Below are 16,363 nucleotides of genomic sequence, written 5' to 3' on the forward strand. Positions count from 1 at the left end.
TTGTGGACCCTTGTTTCCCATTTTCTCTGTCAGTCTTTGACTTCCTGACCTCACTGTCATACTCTTCAGCAGTCTGCTGCATAGTCTGTGTGCTTTCCGGCCAAGCTGGATGATCTTATTGACCAGATAGTTTATTTTAGACAAATGCTGGTTCTAGAAAACAAGTAATTCTTTAGTTTGCAAACACTTCTGGGGAAAGAAGACAAAGAGAAGAAAAATTATTTTTCCTGTTTCAATATGCAACCTCTACATTTTATTAACTGTTTGTATTTACAAAGTTACAACATTAAGTGCTTCAAAATGCTTTATTCATTCCAAAATACTTCCTTCCCCGTTGTTTGGGAAACTGGAAAAGTTCCTATTTAGAATCAACTCGAAATGAAAATATTTCAGTATCAGTTTAAAAACAAAAATTCTCTTAGGACTGCTTCTGAGCTCCTTTGAGATAGAATGGATTCTAGGCACTCTCTGACTTCTCAGGTTATTTTTTCACCAAGTTGGCTTAAGGCTAAATTCATTCTTTCACCCCCATGTACATTACCATTTAATTTTCTTTAATAATTCTGTGAATAGCAATTTGTGAGCTGATTCAACTAGTAACTAGCCTCACAAAACAAACAAACAAACAGGCATATCAGAAAAGTGATTTAAAAGCGTATATGGGAGATAAAGCATGTAAATGTGGTGGGAGGAAAGACAGAGAAACAGAGTCCTCTGGGAATAACCCCACTGTCCTGGTTTTGGCTGTGACAGAGTTAGTTTTCTCCTTAGTAGCTGGTACAGTGCTGTGTTTTGGATTTAGTGTGAGAATAATGTCGATAACACACTGATGTTTTAGTTGTTGCTAAGTAGTACTATCCTAGGGCAAGGATTTTTCAGTTTCCCAAGCTCTGCCAGCAAGGAGGTGCACAAGAAGCTGGGAAGGAGCATGGCCAGGACACCTGACCCAAACTAGCCAAAGGGATGTTCCATACCATAGGATGTCATGCTCAGTATATAAACTTGGGGCAGTTGGCTAGGAGGGGCAGATCGCTGCTCGGGCATCGGTCAGCAGGTGGTGAGCAATGGCATTGTGCATCACTTGTCTTTTCCTGGGGTTTTTAGTTGTTGGGTTTTTTTATTCTCTTCCTTATTATTATTATTATTATTACTATTATTACTACTACTACTACTATATTTTATTTTAGCTATTAATCTGTTAACCCATGAGTTTAACCTTTTTTTTTCCCCAATTCTCCACCCCATCCCACCAGGAGGTGGTGCAGAGGAGCAAGCGAGCGGCTGCGTGGTGCATAGTTGCTGGCTGGGGTTAAACCAGGACACCTACCTCGGCTAAGTTAAACTGCTGGTGACATGTGTGATCAGACTCTCCTTAGGTGGCTGCCCTATGTCTGGTGCCCATTCGTGGATGTGGAGCAGTGGTATTTTGGTGCAGGAACCTTAATTCACCCTAACGTTAGACACACATTGTTCTATAGATCTGTCCCAATTAACATTCTAGCTTACAACTTAATCCTTTAGCAGTTACATGAAAATAAAGAAACAGGAATTTGGAGACCATACAAAATATCATCTTATACATGCAAATTCTTTATTCATAGTCAAAGCATAAAAGCCCTTTGTGACAGATGCACTCAACACCTTTGAGTAGCATTTCTACTCAGAGGTCTTTTCAATTCTTTTTTTTTTGCTTTTTTTCCAGTCTTCTGAAAAGTTCCAGGTTCCATCTCAATCTCCTCTTTTCTTGTCCTGAAGTCTTCTTCAGCTCCTTCAGTGTGGGCTGCTGCTTCTTTGTCCCAAACAACCTCCTTAGATCTCAGAAAACGTCTTAGTTTGCAAGCAATGGTTTGCAAAACTTCCCTATTTCCAGAGCTTTTAACAGTTAATCTTAATGTGGTTTATTTGATCCTTTTATGGGGGTTTTGAAAGGATTTGAAATCAGTCTTAGTAGCAGGTAATTAATTTCACACGTTCATTGATGCAGCAATCTTATGAAATCCTACAGAATTCCTGAATTGTATACAAAAAGATTCCCCAAATGGTCACATACGCTGTGTAATGGCAATGCAACTGGCCACACAACTCAGGCAGCATGCTTAAAAACAAGGACAATGTTGTTGTCACTGTGCTGTACTAAGAGAGGGCATTGCTTTTGTTCATCACCCTATAATGGTGGAGGCCAATTTTTCATCTTTTAGGACAACATATGAAGCTCCTTCTCTCCCCACAGCATAGTTCATTACCACCTTCACAATTCACCAGAACTGACGACTGTATCTCACCCTCCTTCACCACCCCAGACCCACAGGTTTATTTTTAATAGATCAAAATTACAGACTTTGTTTCATTTTACACAAGCATAAATAACTGTCAAGTGTGCTAAATAATACTAGACATTGCATTTCTCTCTCCTCAATTCAGACTGACTATATTTACTTGTTATGTTTGTGTTTACTGTATATATAAATTTGGATTATACAGTTGTGCCTTTTGACGTTATTGGGCAACTGGTCAATTCTCTACTATACATTGAATTTATCTAGAAGTTTCCTTTAATCTGTCACTGATGCTGCCTTGTCAAAATAGCTTAGCTCTAGCAACTTTTAAACTTTTTTTTTTTTCTTGCCTAAAGGGCTACTGTGTGGATATTATTTCTTTCACTGTGCATCATCTGTTTTGATAATATTTGATGACCTAAGAAAGATTTTGTTGGGATATAATATCAAAATTGTCCTCAGAGTTGTTTGAATGATGGACTTCAGAAAGTAAAGCAGGAAGAACATGAATGAAAAGCTATCTTATAATTTTATGGGACTGTTCTTAATTACAAGATAGTAAGGCATGTGAAATCTAACTTGAGATATTTTGTCACTGTAAAGAGAAGTTGAGTTGATTTGTGTGATAGTGGATCGCTGAAGCTTACCAGAGGAAATATGAGAGCAGTTGAGATTGATTTTGAATGGATTTCTTGGAGAACGATTTGGAGGAATTTTGGTATGCATTTACCAGTAATATGCGAAAGAACTGAAGCGGTGTTCAGAACTTATTTTAGAGAAGAGATACTAGTTTAAATATATCTTGCAGAATACAGTGTAGGGGCATGAAAAAAGCATAATATACATAATGATGGCAAAGCAACTTACCCTGCTTGATTTATCAGTGTTAAACCTGTCTAAACACAGAAGATGGTTGATTTCTGTCTAAATACAGGAGAGTGGTGAAAGAGCTTAATTCTAAGTAGTACTTGGCACATACATTTTCCAGTGATTTTAATGGGCCTGTGCAGGCTCAGCATTAGTCAGAGATCAGACCTTAAAAGCCCTCCTGTGAGTCACATCTGTGGTCTGATATTTGAGCAAGCTTATTAATATGTTTTGTGAATTATAGTATGTGTTTAATAGGAATTGTACAACATTAATTGGTGAACAGCAGATTTATTCCAACAGCAGGACTGATATTATAAGTCATCATTAGGTAGCTTGGCATTTCTGCAGTGAATAGTTCCAGTAATCCATACTAATCGGTTCTTCGCTCTCCACAGGTGATTTACAGATATATGGATAAATCAGAAGAAAGAGGCAGCTCTGTCCACAAAAGGTTCCTGCAGTGAACACGCACAGGAATCGGTTGCCTTTCTGCTAAAATGGGGAGCAGATGTTGTCATGCCCCTCTGCTCCCCTTAAAATGTCTTTGTTTTTTGGGTTATTTTAACCACAGAAGATGGCTAAAGAACATAGTTAAGAGAGCGAGAGCAGCTCTATCAACCCTTTAATGTCCATCTGCTTTGTAGGGATTGTCCTAGGGGTCTGATGTGATTGATTTCAGATCTCTGGTCCTGAATTGAAGTCCAGTAGCATGTGTTTCTTTTCTCTCTCATATGAACAGTAGCTTCCTTCATCTCTGTTAATTACTGGTAGGATTTAAAAGAAGAAAGTTCTATGTGATTTCCTTGTAATCACATCCTTGGCCAGCGCTGCCTAGGATATTTTGCCATTGTACTGCGAGATTTGCAGCTACTGTGCAGTGTCGGTAATTTATCCCTTGTGCCACATGGGATATGGCATTGTCAGACCTTGTGCAGGTCTGTTGCTCTCTGCACTTATGTAAGAAAAAAAGAGTCCAAAATAAAGAACACAATGTTGAGCTAAAGTCAATGAGCCTTCAAAAGAGAAATCCAAGTTGTTCTCTGGAAACTTTTAAGGAACAGTAGAAGCGTCAGGGTCAAAGGTGTGATGATTCTTCCCTGAAGAGCTTTGATGCTGTAGATGTGCCCTTCATGGGTGAGGACTGATTCATGGATTTTACTACTATGTAGAAGAGAAGGATTTTTTTTGTTTGGGGGTGTTTTTCTGGCTCCTGATAAGATGGAAGGTGATTTTTCTCGCTGTTGTTTCACTCGAAAAAAAATATTGTATCTTGGAAGCCATTGGTGCTAATCTTGTAACTTTCATTAGGAAAAAAGATGAGGATCCTCCTACTGAAGATAGAATTTTGGTTTACATGGTTTTAAAAATTACACCTTTTTTGAGAGGCAGCATCTCTGCCTGACCCACCAAAAAGGAACCTAGAATACTTTCTAAAGAAAACACTTGGTTACAGAAAAAAAGCATTTTCCATGTTTTTAAACACTTCTTACCAGCTCTCCTCACAGGGTTTCAAGAGCACACTCTATCCTTATCAGAGAACTAAAGAAAAAAATCACTAGTTAACGTACATCCTTTTTTTCCTCTCTAGTCAAGAAGCGTATCTTTCAGTTATGCACTTGACAGTGTTGTGGGTTTTTTTCTTTAATCCTTTCCTTCTTTTTCAGATTACATCTCTCCCCATCCCACACCCCAAAAAATTAGAATTGGTTTACTTCGACTCAAAAAATGAAAAGGATCAGACTAGGCTTGTTGAGCCATCTTCAAGTGAAACTGTTAGAAGATGTGCAAAAATTCATGTTCCTTCAAATATGTAAATTCTAAAACTTTTTGCTTTTTCTTGCACCTATGAAGTATCTTTAGGTTCATTTATTAAAAACTCTTATTGTTTAGTAATAACGGATTTCTTCTTTTCTTGATACTATGTAGCCTTTGTTGATCCTGAATTTGTAGAACTGTCTCATTTTAGTAGTTGTCATTGTTAGTTCTTCACAGGTGTTACGTTCTTCATGTATTCCTTTAGGTGTCCTCTGTAAGGTTGTGATGTTCTGTGTGTCTCTTTTATCAAATAGTTTAATACACTTTCTCATAGATTTTTTTGTAGTGTTAAAACAGTCTAGAGTCTTAAGAGTGCCAGCTCTGATTTTGGGATTATGGAGTATTTTCTGTTTTTTGTGAGAGCTGTAGTACCGAAAGCACAGACGAGACTTCTTTATGCCTGCTGCAACATCTTATTGAAAACACCAAACACTCAAGTTTACATACTAAATAATCTGTCACCTGTAATAGTTTCTCTGTGTCTGCTACTTGCCAAGCAGTGTTTTTAAGACTTCTGATATAGCAGCAGCTGCCTTTTCCCACAAAATTTTGCTGTATGTACACAAAAGGAGGGGAGAATCTGAACTTTATCAAAGCCCCAGTTCAGGAAGTGTGGTTTTTATCATTGGGACTTACCAAAATTACCAAGGAGCTCTAGAAGTATGTGAAGTTAAACCCTAACCAAACATGCCTGTGTACAAGAGGGCCACCTACAGCAAGTCTTCAGGCAGGTCCTGAAGCACCTCATTTCTTAAAACCTCATGTTTCCTGTATTTGTTTACTGTGGAACCAAAAGTGAGAACTCTCCATTTCAAGAAAGTCCCAAGAAAACCCTCAGCTATGTCTCAGCCTGCTTTTTTTCCTGTAAGGTTGTTCTGTCATGTTCACACAGACAGGTACAGATGAAAATCTTTTTGGGGAGGAACTCCTGCGCAAAAAGCAATGGAAATACTCTTGGCCAGTAGCTGTCTTGAACTATTCATTCATGTATTAGGGGCATTAGCTTACCTCAGCAGCCATCAATATTCAGGCAGATACTCCTCCTACCAAAACTGGAGCCTGGATTACAGTGCTTGTGGAAGTTTGAAGTACTGTTGAAGTTGCTGTCTAGGGAACTCCGTGCTTGACCTTCTTTTACACCATTATTCTTGTTGGACAAAACTATTGTGACAACTGAATTCTCAAGAGGATTCTGGTTGTGCTAGTGACTGTGTTCCTTGTGATAGGAGACAATATTTTTTTTCTTAGTGATTTGTTGTTCTTCCTTTCTGTAATCAAAGGAAGGGGAAGGAAACTCTTAACTTTCTCTCACAGCAACTTGTACCAGTAAGAATAACACTCACTTTGTCAGAGATGTACTGCATATATGTTGTATAACTATGGGTAGTGTTCAGATAGGCATTTTCTGGGCAAGTACTTTCGTTATAGATTTTTCTCTGGATCAATATAGCTTATATTGGATAAATCACAGCAGTTTTAGCCTTATCTTAAACAGATTTAAAAAACCCCTGTAAATCCCTTATAAATGGTGCCTAATTTACCCTAATTTGTTCACACTATAAGGAAAATTTTTCTTGTCAGACCATGATTCTAAAGTGCTCATTTTTCTATGTTGTTCGTACAAAAATTTCACATGGTGCTTTACAGATGAGGTATAATCTCTCTCCCTTCATAAATCTTACCTGACTTTGTTAGACCATATACAGAGTTGAAAAAGAAAGGAGGAGCTCTTGGGCACAGAAACACTTCTCAAGTCTGAAATGCCAAGGTTTGAATTCAAATTTGAAGGGGAGCTTGCGTGTCCTAAAGGTTATCTTCCAATATGTTAATTAGTCTAGTAAAAGAATCTTCTCTTGTTTGCAAGCCTTGCCCTGGTGAGGTCTTCATTTGTAGACCATCATATCTGCAGCAAATTACTGATGCTTGTTTGTCATGCAGTAGTCACTATGTGTGCAGCAGTTTACAAAGTGTGTAGCAAGTATCTAGCCTATGGTTGTTAAAGATTTATTCAAAAGTACTGTTAAAAATATATTCAATTTCTCACTTTTTAAAATTTTCTTCTACAGGGCTTGTCCTTTATATGTTGTCAGTCCCAAACACAGTGTGCCTATTTAAATCAACTGCTTGGGAGCATTATTCAACAGTATTTTGGACGATTTCTCCCTTCTTCTCCGACTGCACCTGGAGTTGGACAGCATCCTATGCTGACTGCTTTATGCAGTTCCATTACAGCCCCCCAGATGCTCCGTCTACGGAAGACCACTCTGCATGTTGTAAAGTAAGGACCAGTGAAGTAAAAAAATATCACTTGTTCAGATTTCAGAAACAGCTAACGAGAAAGGGAATACCACTGTTTTTTTCTCAGTAACTGGTGGATTGACTGTGGGAAGAGCCTGTAGGTTGCTGGGCAGGGAGCAAAGGAAGGACAATGTGTATAGAGCAGGAGAGTAAAATTGGGAAGATCGGGAGACTACTGAAAGAGTCATTGAGGGTGGAACTCCTAGACTACAGGGGAAAAAATCACATGGGGCCACATCAAAAGCAAGTATTTTTCTAGAAAAATTGCACTGCAACATACATCATCATATGTTTGTGTCTCAGTCTGTATTTAGGGTCACAGAGTCGTAGTGCATGGGAGGCCTCATTGCTCTATAAGTGTCAGGGTATACGTAGGTGTGCCAGCTACCCAGGGAAATGGAAAATTTGGGGTGTGGGAAGAGGGGAGATGTAGAGGCAAGGAGAAAGTACTTGTTCACTGTGCTGACACTACTTGCACGATGTCAACAGCAGCTATAAATGCTGGGTCTCTGCTGCTGAAAAGCCGAAGCTTTGTTTTACGTACTGCAGAACAGGGAACAATCTGTACTTTTTGTCAATGTTGGGAGAGGAATTCAACACCCTGAAATATAATGTGATTGCTTATACCCAAGGTAATTGTATTTTTCTGCGTTAAAGAGTGTATGTACATGTTGGTCAAGAGAATTTTAGTGTTGATCTTGGGTAAATATTATAGGCAGTCCTGTAAGTTAAGCCTGTATTATCGCATATTGAAGGAATGAATTAAGATTTTGTAGTCTTATTTCTGACATGTTTTTAACTTATGAATACTCAGACTTTATCATCTTATATTCTTTGTGAATGTGTGCATGCATGTGTGAATTTTAAAGTTGATAGTGGAAAGTAAGTTCTGAAAGTGTAGTGGCACTTGGTGACTTGTAAGACATGCAACATTCCTTAGTGATCTGGGAAGAATATCTTAGAACTGAGCAGCAGTCAGATTTACAAACCGTTGGGTGGTCAGGAGGCAGTCAGTAGCTCTATACATAAATACGTACAGAGTTTGCTAGCTGTTTTGACACATGAAAGCAGTGAATGTCTTGCTGCTGCAAAGAGGAAATTGAACCATGGGATCAGGAGTGTATTATCCAGGCCAGAGAACATTTTAGTGGAAGAGCACCAAAAAATAAAATCAGTGTGAAATTTTCATTGTAAATTAACAGGATAGAAGATTTCAGAGTTGCTAATACTAAAGTGAGCAAGACCACATGATACAAGGAATATACAAGGAAAGCATTACAACTTTCATTTGCCAAGTTATACCAGTGCTCTGAAGCTGTGCAATGAAATACTCAGATCTCTGAAGGTCAGGTTTCATTTGAAAGTTGTAGAACCGTGCCTTAGTAAGTTTTTAACAAGGATGGTGATTTTTTAATTGATACATTGCTCAGTAAACACACATGCCTTTTTTGGGTAGCTACTGCTACCCAGTATTAAATATCTAAAAAGTAATTTTGCAGCGTTTGAGAGTGCTCTTGCTAACTGATGAATAAATGCTGTGTTCTTTTTACCTGCACTTTTCTGACCCGAATCCTTCAATTTAAGCGCACTGTCTTCAGATTTCAGTAATTTGTAATTACTGAATTAACAGTAGTTCAGATTTTTTGTATCCTTTTGTGGAAGAATAACAAATCAAGCCATTCAAATTGGGACATTCAGTGTGCGTGATGTCAAAATTTGCTCTTGTTGCAGATCGACAGGTCACTTCTTACCTTTGTGACAAATTTTATACCAGCCATGACTGTGTTAATTGTGACGGAGCAAAAGCAGACATTGGCTGTCCTGTTACAACATACTGTTGACAAAAATAAAATAACAGTACCAGTATAACAGCAGAGCTGTTATAACAAGTTGGATTGTGAGTTGACAAAAGCACATAAAGCTAAATAAAGTAATTGAACAGCAGTTGTATTTTGGACGTTGGTTTAGGGTCTTAAAAACTTGATTTCTCCTTTTTTTTTTTCAGTTATTTTATGAAGCTGCCTTTATATTTTAACTTTTGTAGTCACATGGCTTTTTAACTTTGATTATCATAGCTGCTATTTCTCACTTCCCTCAACAGAAGAGTCAGATGGCATCACTTGTCCGATGAATAAACTGGGAGCCTTTTCTAAGGCTAAGACAAATAGAAGCCATTAGTTGAGCCTAGATAAAGATAGAAATCAATGTAATAGGCCTCCTGCTGAAATACCACAAAGTTATTTTAAGTTGTATGGTGCTTGCATTGAATGGAAAAAAAAACAAATTATAGACTCTGTTTTGGTTTGCTTTGTCTTCCCAGTGAAAACTACATGCAGTTCAAAGGTAACGCTCCACCACCTCGCTTGGCCTCAGTTCTTGCTTTCATTCTTGAAGTACTTCAGAGAACTCAAAGCACTGAACTATGTGACATTGAATTGGTTCTCCCGGCCGTGTTGAAATGCATGGTGTTGGTTAATGAGCTACAAGGTGAGCTGCTTGTTTGCTTTAAATACCTCTCTGCACACCTCTAAGCTTTTTGTACTGTGGAGCATCTTTCACTCTGATATTTAAGACTCTTAAATGAGGTGAATGAGATACTTTGGCCAGATAAACTGGACAAGCTTTCTTTTTTCCTTACCTGGTCTGTGACTTCTGTCTCCAAGAGGCAAAGAAGTCCTGCCTTGTTTCGCTCTCTAATGAACTAATGATCAACTTCTCAGGAATCTGAAGAGCATTTCCTTTCTCCCCATCCTTCCCATCTCATTTATCCCAGACTTGATAACTGTGGAAGCTTTCTTGCACCAAAAGGTTTGAGACCAAATAAGACTAGTGTATGTGCTCTCTATAGAGGCATGATAAATGGATTAAAAGTAGCATGTTGCTCTCTAAAGGCATCTTTGAGTCTTCTTCCTTCTTTTAGCATGCTTTGTTTGGTAGTGAGAACTTCTTTATTTTTAGCTTCTTAAAAAATGAAGCACTCTGTTCACCCCACAGTTGTATAATGAATGTGCATGTGTGCATAAGCTCAAAATTTCCACTTCTTGCTGCCAGTGGAGGCATTAAGCAAAATGGGGATTCACCTCTGACTTCTCCTGGAAATTTTGTCTAATAAAGTACTTTTTGATTCTGGTCTATAAAAGTTTCAAGGACAAGATATGCAAGCATACCTGCTTTGCAACACGCTGTGGAGTAGAATAAGCTGAAAGCCTTGTGCTGCTGTAGCCACCAGCTTGCTGCCTGCCTAGACAGGGCTCCACCACCCCCTTGTAGAAAAGTCCTTGCAGCCCAGTTCCACCTTTATAAAGGAAGAGCTGCAACTTGAATATTTATTTGGAAACAATTAAGGGGAAGAGAATAGTGAGGTTTTGGGGTGGGGAGTTCCCCTTATAAAAAGAAGGGTGGAATTCAGAACAATATCCACCGTTGAAACTAAGGAGTATCTGTAATAAAGTATCTGTATAGCTTTGGGCAGGATATAATGCCATGACTGCTTTTCTTTAATTCAAATGGGAATGATTAAAGAATACAAACAAAACTTGAATTTAAATAAAATCTCTATTTCCACTAAGTGTGTATCTCTTTGCTTTGTCTTAAAGAGACTATAGTGTACTTAAAAATCTGTATGTTTAAAGGATAATGGTGGTGAAAATAAGACTTTTGCATAAATTTGTGATTCATTCTGTTCTTTATAGCCAATCTAACTAACTGCTCTCACAGTCATTTGCCTTGCATCAAAGTAAGATAAAAGCATTTTTTTCTCATTTAAAAACTGTAGTCTTCATGAAAGACATTCTCCAGATGGTCAGTTCAAGAGCTCAGTGTGAATCTTGTGATTTTTCTTTTGCAGTTAAAAAAATATCTACAGACCTTTTACAGTACATGGTAGAATGCTGCCAAGCAGGGTCAGGAGGAGAACGTGCCACCCAGCTGACTTCTGTATTTAGGTAACCAGAAAATATGCCAATTGGCAGGGAAGCTACTGCAAGCCAATTGACAGCAAACATGTTTTTTCTAAATAACTAATTATCCTTAACATACTGCATTGTCACTTGTTTATGGTATTTAAATAGTGATGCTTTTGGCACTGGTTTTAAACATGGCTTGGCCAAAAAGCCAGAGAGAAAAAAAGTAGAAGAGAGAAATATACCTGCTTTCTGATGGATTAGATACTGTTTTGAAAGGTATATGAGAGGTATGTTGTTGCTGCAATGGGAAAAACCCCTCATGAATGGGGCTGGTCAATGTTAGGTGCTGTGAAAGACGTGTGCACCTAATTTGAAGTGTATATAATGGAGATCAAATTCTCATACAACAAGCTTAGCTTTTTTTTTTGATTGATGTGATTTTGTGACAAATAATAGAGTATTATAATGTAAATTATACTGATTCCATGCCTCTGCAAAATGAATCCTATTTCTCACATGGATACAGTAGAAGAGCTGCATGACCTGAAGACATTTTGCAAACCTAAGCACTCGTGCTGTACTGGGTCATGTCTAGATGAAAGCTCCAGAGGGACTCACTGAAATAAGAATGGATGTTTGTGGGCATGCCAGTCTCCCTGTACATGATATATCACTTTCATGGGATGTTTCATCCCTAGGGTGTTACTTCTGATTCGAATGTAATCTGTGATCTTTAAAGGCCTCAAACTCTCAGGAAGACAAATGGGTGTGCTTCCAGGTCTGCCCTGCTTAAGGTCCAGTGGAGCTTATAAGAAATGCCAACATTATTTCTGCAGACTTGAATCTAGATTTCTTGTTTTGCTGGAGTTTTTATTATTATTATTTTAATTATTATTTTTTATTAAATAATAAATACATGGTTTAATGTATCTGAATGGAAAACCACAAAGTGCAGTGCTCTGGAACAAGTAAGCCCTGGTGAAACAGAAGCAGAATCTGATAAATTGCTCGAAAATAATGTGTGGGATTTTTAGCATTAGCCTTTAAAAGCATGGCTTCGTTTGGAAGAAGTATTCCATGTAGAGTATTTCAAGTGAAACAATATGAAAATTGCCATGCAGCCAGATTGCTTGTTCTGATTAGACTCTTCAGTTGTTCTTGGCATGTTCTCTGCATCTAGTTCCGACCTTGCATTAAATGCCTCTGTGTCCCCCTCAGGCAGTTTATCCAGGACTACACCGCCGTGTATGATCACCGGGTTTTCAGCATACTAGAAACAGTGGCAGTCTTGGATCAGACGTTAGTTACCAGCCTGATTCCCACAATCACACAGTCTCTGAAGGATTCAGAGCACAAACAAGGTCTTGGAAGAAATGCAGCACAGAGGTTTGATTTTTAATACTGTTTTTTGACAATGAGCAGTAGAGGTTTATTCTCTTGAAAGAAAGCAATGTTAGACAGCAGCACACATAATAAAAAATGAGTGATTTTTAAGTGTGTTCATCCAGAAATGTCCCTTTGCTCAGGTCTTTCATGGTTTTAAGACATCTATATTTGCTAAATATTTTCAGAGCTGTTTTGACACTAGGGCTACAGACCCCAGTAGAACTTATGTGAAGCCAGGTTGCCTCTGCTCACTACACTCTATGTTGCAAAACAGAATAAAGAAGAATTCCTGCCCCAAAGAATTTTCCTGTCAGTCCCTGCTTTAGAGGACTTTATGGGTCATATCTAAAATCACTGTATAATCAGGTATGATCTTAGATGCCTGGAAAAGAAATGCCCATGGCTTAATTTCGAGAGTTGTCTTGTAATATAAACATACAAGAGTTGTGGGTGTCCTGAAAAGGCTGGCCTCCTCTCTCCCATGGGCACAGCAGACTCACACTTGCTCCCTTTGCCCACAAGAACGCAGGACAGAAATGTTTGACTTGTGAATCCATCTAGCATTAAGAAGAAATGGCACGTGAGGTGAGCAGCTCCGCACAGACGGTGGCGTCCCTGGGCGCAGATGCAGCAGTGAACTTCCAGCACCTATAGAAATGCTGTTACAGAGCTCCAGGAAGCTCTGCCCAGCGTGGCACCTGAGTCAAAAGGGCTGCTCCTGTTAGTTCGGCTCACTGGAGGGCTGGCCCTTGACCCTCGTGTGGTCAGGGCACGTAACAGGCCTCAGCGTTTGCATTAATGCCCATACTGGGACTACTCCAAGGGTAGGATCCCAGTCACACCTCTGGCTGGAGAAGTTTTGAGGTGCACATCAGCAGGGCCTGGGCTATAAGAAACCCAGAAGACAGAGTTGTGCAAGAATGTAACTCATGAGACAGTAAAGGGTAGTCAAAGGGTATTAATTTTCCATTTAATGAAAAATAATTTAAATTATTTGTAATTATATTATTCACTTTTTATTATCTTCTACCAACAAATACATTTGCTTTTATTTAAGGCAATTCACCCAAGGTCAGACTGAAGTACCATTATATGCAGGATTTTCATACTATTTTCTTTTGGTCTTTTAATAATGTATAGCCAATTTTCATTTTTTTAATACTGTTAATAAGGTAAAATTCATCCCTTTTACCTACAAAATATGAAAAAAAAAAAAAAAAGGCAGGTGGTTTGAGCTTCCTGAAATGTATGCTTGGAGATTTCTGAAGAGCTAAGTTTGTTTTAGCTTCATAATTTAACATATATATTATCTAATCTGTTGTTGATGTTTTGTGTTAATAATTTTGTATTTAGAATTTGCTCCATTACCCAGCAGTCTAAGGTGATCCATGAACAGTTTATTGTAAGAACACTAATAACTGATTTTTTTTTTCTTCAGTCCTGGCCACTAAATAATATTATGTTAACATATTCTGTGCAATTATTGGAGACATTAAACTGCAAACCCATGTATATATAAAAGAAACAAACTTCAGAAGTTGCATTAGATGCTTATAGTGGTGATGTCCGGTATTATTATTGAAGGGAACTAGTATGAAAACTGCAGTTTTGTTTGCTCAAATTAATATTTCATTAAAAAGATATATAATTAGAATAGATCTAAACATCAGAGACAGTATAATTATATTGTCCAGATTGGAGAGTATTAGAATGAACTTCAGGTGAGAAGTCTTGCCAATGCATACACACTCTTCTGGCAAATCCACTTGAGTGACAGTCCCCTTCTGAATTCCAGGTTTATTTTAGAACGGTCATTGCCCTTTTTTGAGGATGATGGTCTAAATCTTTGTCAGTGCCAGCCTGCACCCTAGTGCCCATGGCTCACGTCACTGTGCTGTGGCGTAAGGCACAGAGAGATTTCTTATGCAGAAATCAGATAGAAAGCATGATGACATTTGAATGCCAATCTCATCTAAGCCTTGGAAACTCCATGTTTTAAAATTCTTTTAAAAATCTATTTCACAGCATTTTATTAAACAAGTAGACTTCTAAGAATCTTCACTACACCTGTAGCCATAAACAAGGCAATCTTTATTCTTTTTCCAGCCTTGCCATGCTGAAAATTCACAGCAAACAAAGCAGCTGAATAGATGAGGCGTGGGGGCAGAGAGGAAGAAAGTTACTGTGTTCTGCTATCCCAATATGTAAACAATATGTTTGGGAATTATGTGCTTGTACTCCTAGGATGTGTGAGATTAAGTAACATGTTACTTTCTTTTATTTTTTCAACAGAGAAGCCTATAAAAGACTCTTATCTTACCTCACAGAGGCTGGACAAAATGAGATACAAAAACTGGAAAGTGAGACAGGTTAGCAGTGTGCTGGTGTTTAATCATTTCCTCTTGAACATTCTGACACTGTCGGTACCTAAACCTGCATTCTACGACACACTAGCCAAGTTCTTTTTCTTTACAATGGCAATACCTTTATCAGTTTTGTGCTTCCCCACCCCTCCCAAGTTATGTATTAATTTTAATAATTTCTGTGATATTTGAATATTGTCATGCATCTGAAGAGTAACAGTCAATATACTGTTGAATGGCAATTGAAAGATACAGTGAACTTATTACATGTTAAATTGTCTATATGAGCAGAGCCTGTATTGCAACATAGGAGGTAGGATTTCAAAGAATCAAAGTAATTTCACAACTCAGCTCACATTGAGTGAGACCTGACCCTCTTAACACTGTACTTCTGCAATTCTTATTCAGTATGTTCTTAGGAAAATCATAACTTTGTAATTTCTAATTTATTATTTTAGTAGAATGAAAAAAAGCTGTGATCTTGTTGAATGCAATGCATTCACCAGGAGTTGCACCAGTATGATAGAGCTATTGTTTGTTGAGAGGGCTTGTATATATGTTGCACAAAATGTATATAACTGTCTTAACCTTCCACCCATATTAAAATATTACAGTCTTTCAAATTCCAGTGTAAAATCTCTTCTGTTGTCATTTTGGTTAATATAAGAAAAGGTAGGTTCAGACTTCCTGTCCTCTTCCTTCTCAATACTATTTTCTTAAAATTAACCCATATTTACAGCGATCCCACAATCTTTTTGTTAGTCACGACACTGTTAATTATCCATTTAACTTAGACTAGATGTAAACGGTGTGAGAAAAATGAAGAGGATAGACTTAGAACATATTAATTTAGGGAATTTATTCCATTTGATCATAGACTAGTAATTATTTCTGTTTGCCTGGGAAGTTGGATCTTTCAAATATTTTGCCGTGTTATGGATTATCTTTTAGGTCTTTCCAGGACAGGTCTAGCTCTGTAACTTTCTCTACTCTTTTTTTTTTCTGAAGTTCTCAGGAAAGTTCCATTAATGCCTGTGATATTCACACTTCTCACTTCCCTCAGTAACCTGTATTTCTGAAACTACTTACTGGACTTTGGGAGTGGTAAGTTTGCCCCTAATGGCAACACTGGTGAACAGGCTGCTTACTTTTAAAATTATCCAAATTTTAACTTTACGATATTAATGGGAAGCTGTCTAACAGCTCCACAAAAATCCCTAAAATCTTGTTCAGAGCAGCTTTTCTTTCGTTGCAGTAATCTTATCAAGTCGAACTAGATAATCTTTTTGCCTCAATCGGCTATCGTTACTTCAGATAATGCAGTAACTAAAAGCCTCTTTAGGCTACTTAATAGTGCAGAACATGGAGGTTCTTTTCATTATGGAAGTGACTTACTGAACTTGCATTGTCGCTTCTTGTAAGCTTCTGTACCTGGGAGGAGTTTTATTCA

The 16,363-nt window shown here is 38.0% G+C and overlaps 1 protein-coding gene across 1 annotated transcript in view; it reads left to right on the forward strand.

The window, feature by feature from the left end:
* MMS22L (MMS22 like, DNA repair protein) overlaps window positions 1–15,534 on the forward strand; it is a 94,626-nt gene extending 79,092 nt beyond the window's left edge. The window contains exons 20-24 of the mRNA XM_074819507.1: window positions 7,028–7,239; window positions 9,580–9,746; window positions 11,107–11,203; window positions 12,383–12,550; window positions 14,843–15,534. Coding sequence (XP_074675608.1) covers window positions 7,028–7,239; window positions 9,580–9,746; window positions 11,107–11,203; window positions 12,383–12,550; window positions 14,843–14,924 — 726 coding nt within the window. The 3' untranslated portion in view covers window positions 14,925–15,534. The remainder of the gene's footprint in view (window positions 1–7,027; window positions 7,240–9,579; window positions 9,747–11,106; window positions 11,204–12,382; window positions 12,551–14,842) is intronic.
* The last annotated feature ends 829 nt before the right edge of the window (window positions 15,535–16,363 follow it).

Source organism: Strix aluco, chromosome 3 (assembly GCF_031877795.1).
Source record: "Strix aluco isolate bStrAlu1 chromosome 3, bStrAlu1.hap1, whole genome shotgun sequence".
Lineage (NCBI taxonomy): Eukaryota > Metazoa > Chordata > Aves > Strigiformes > Strigidae > Strix > Strix aluco.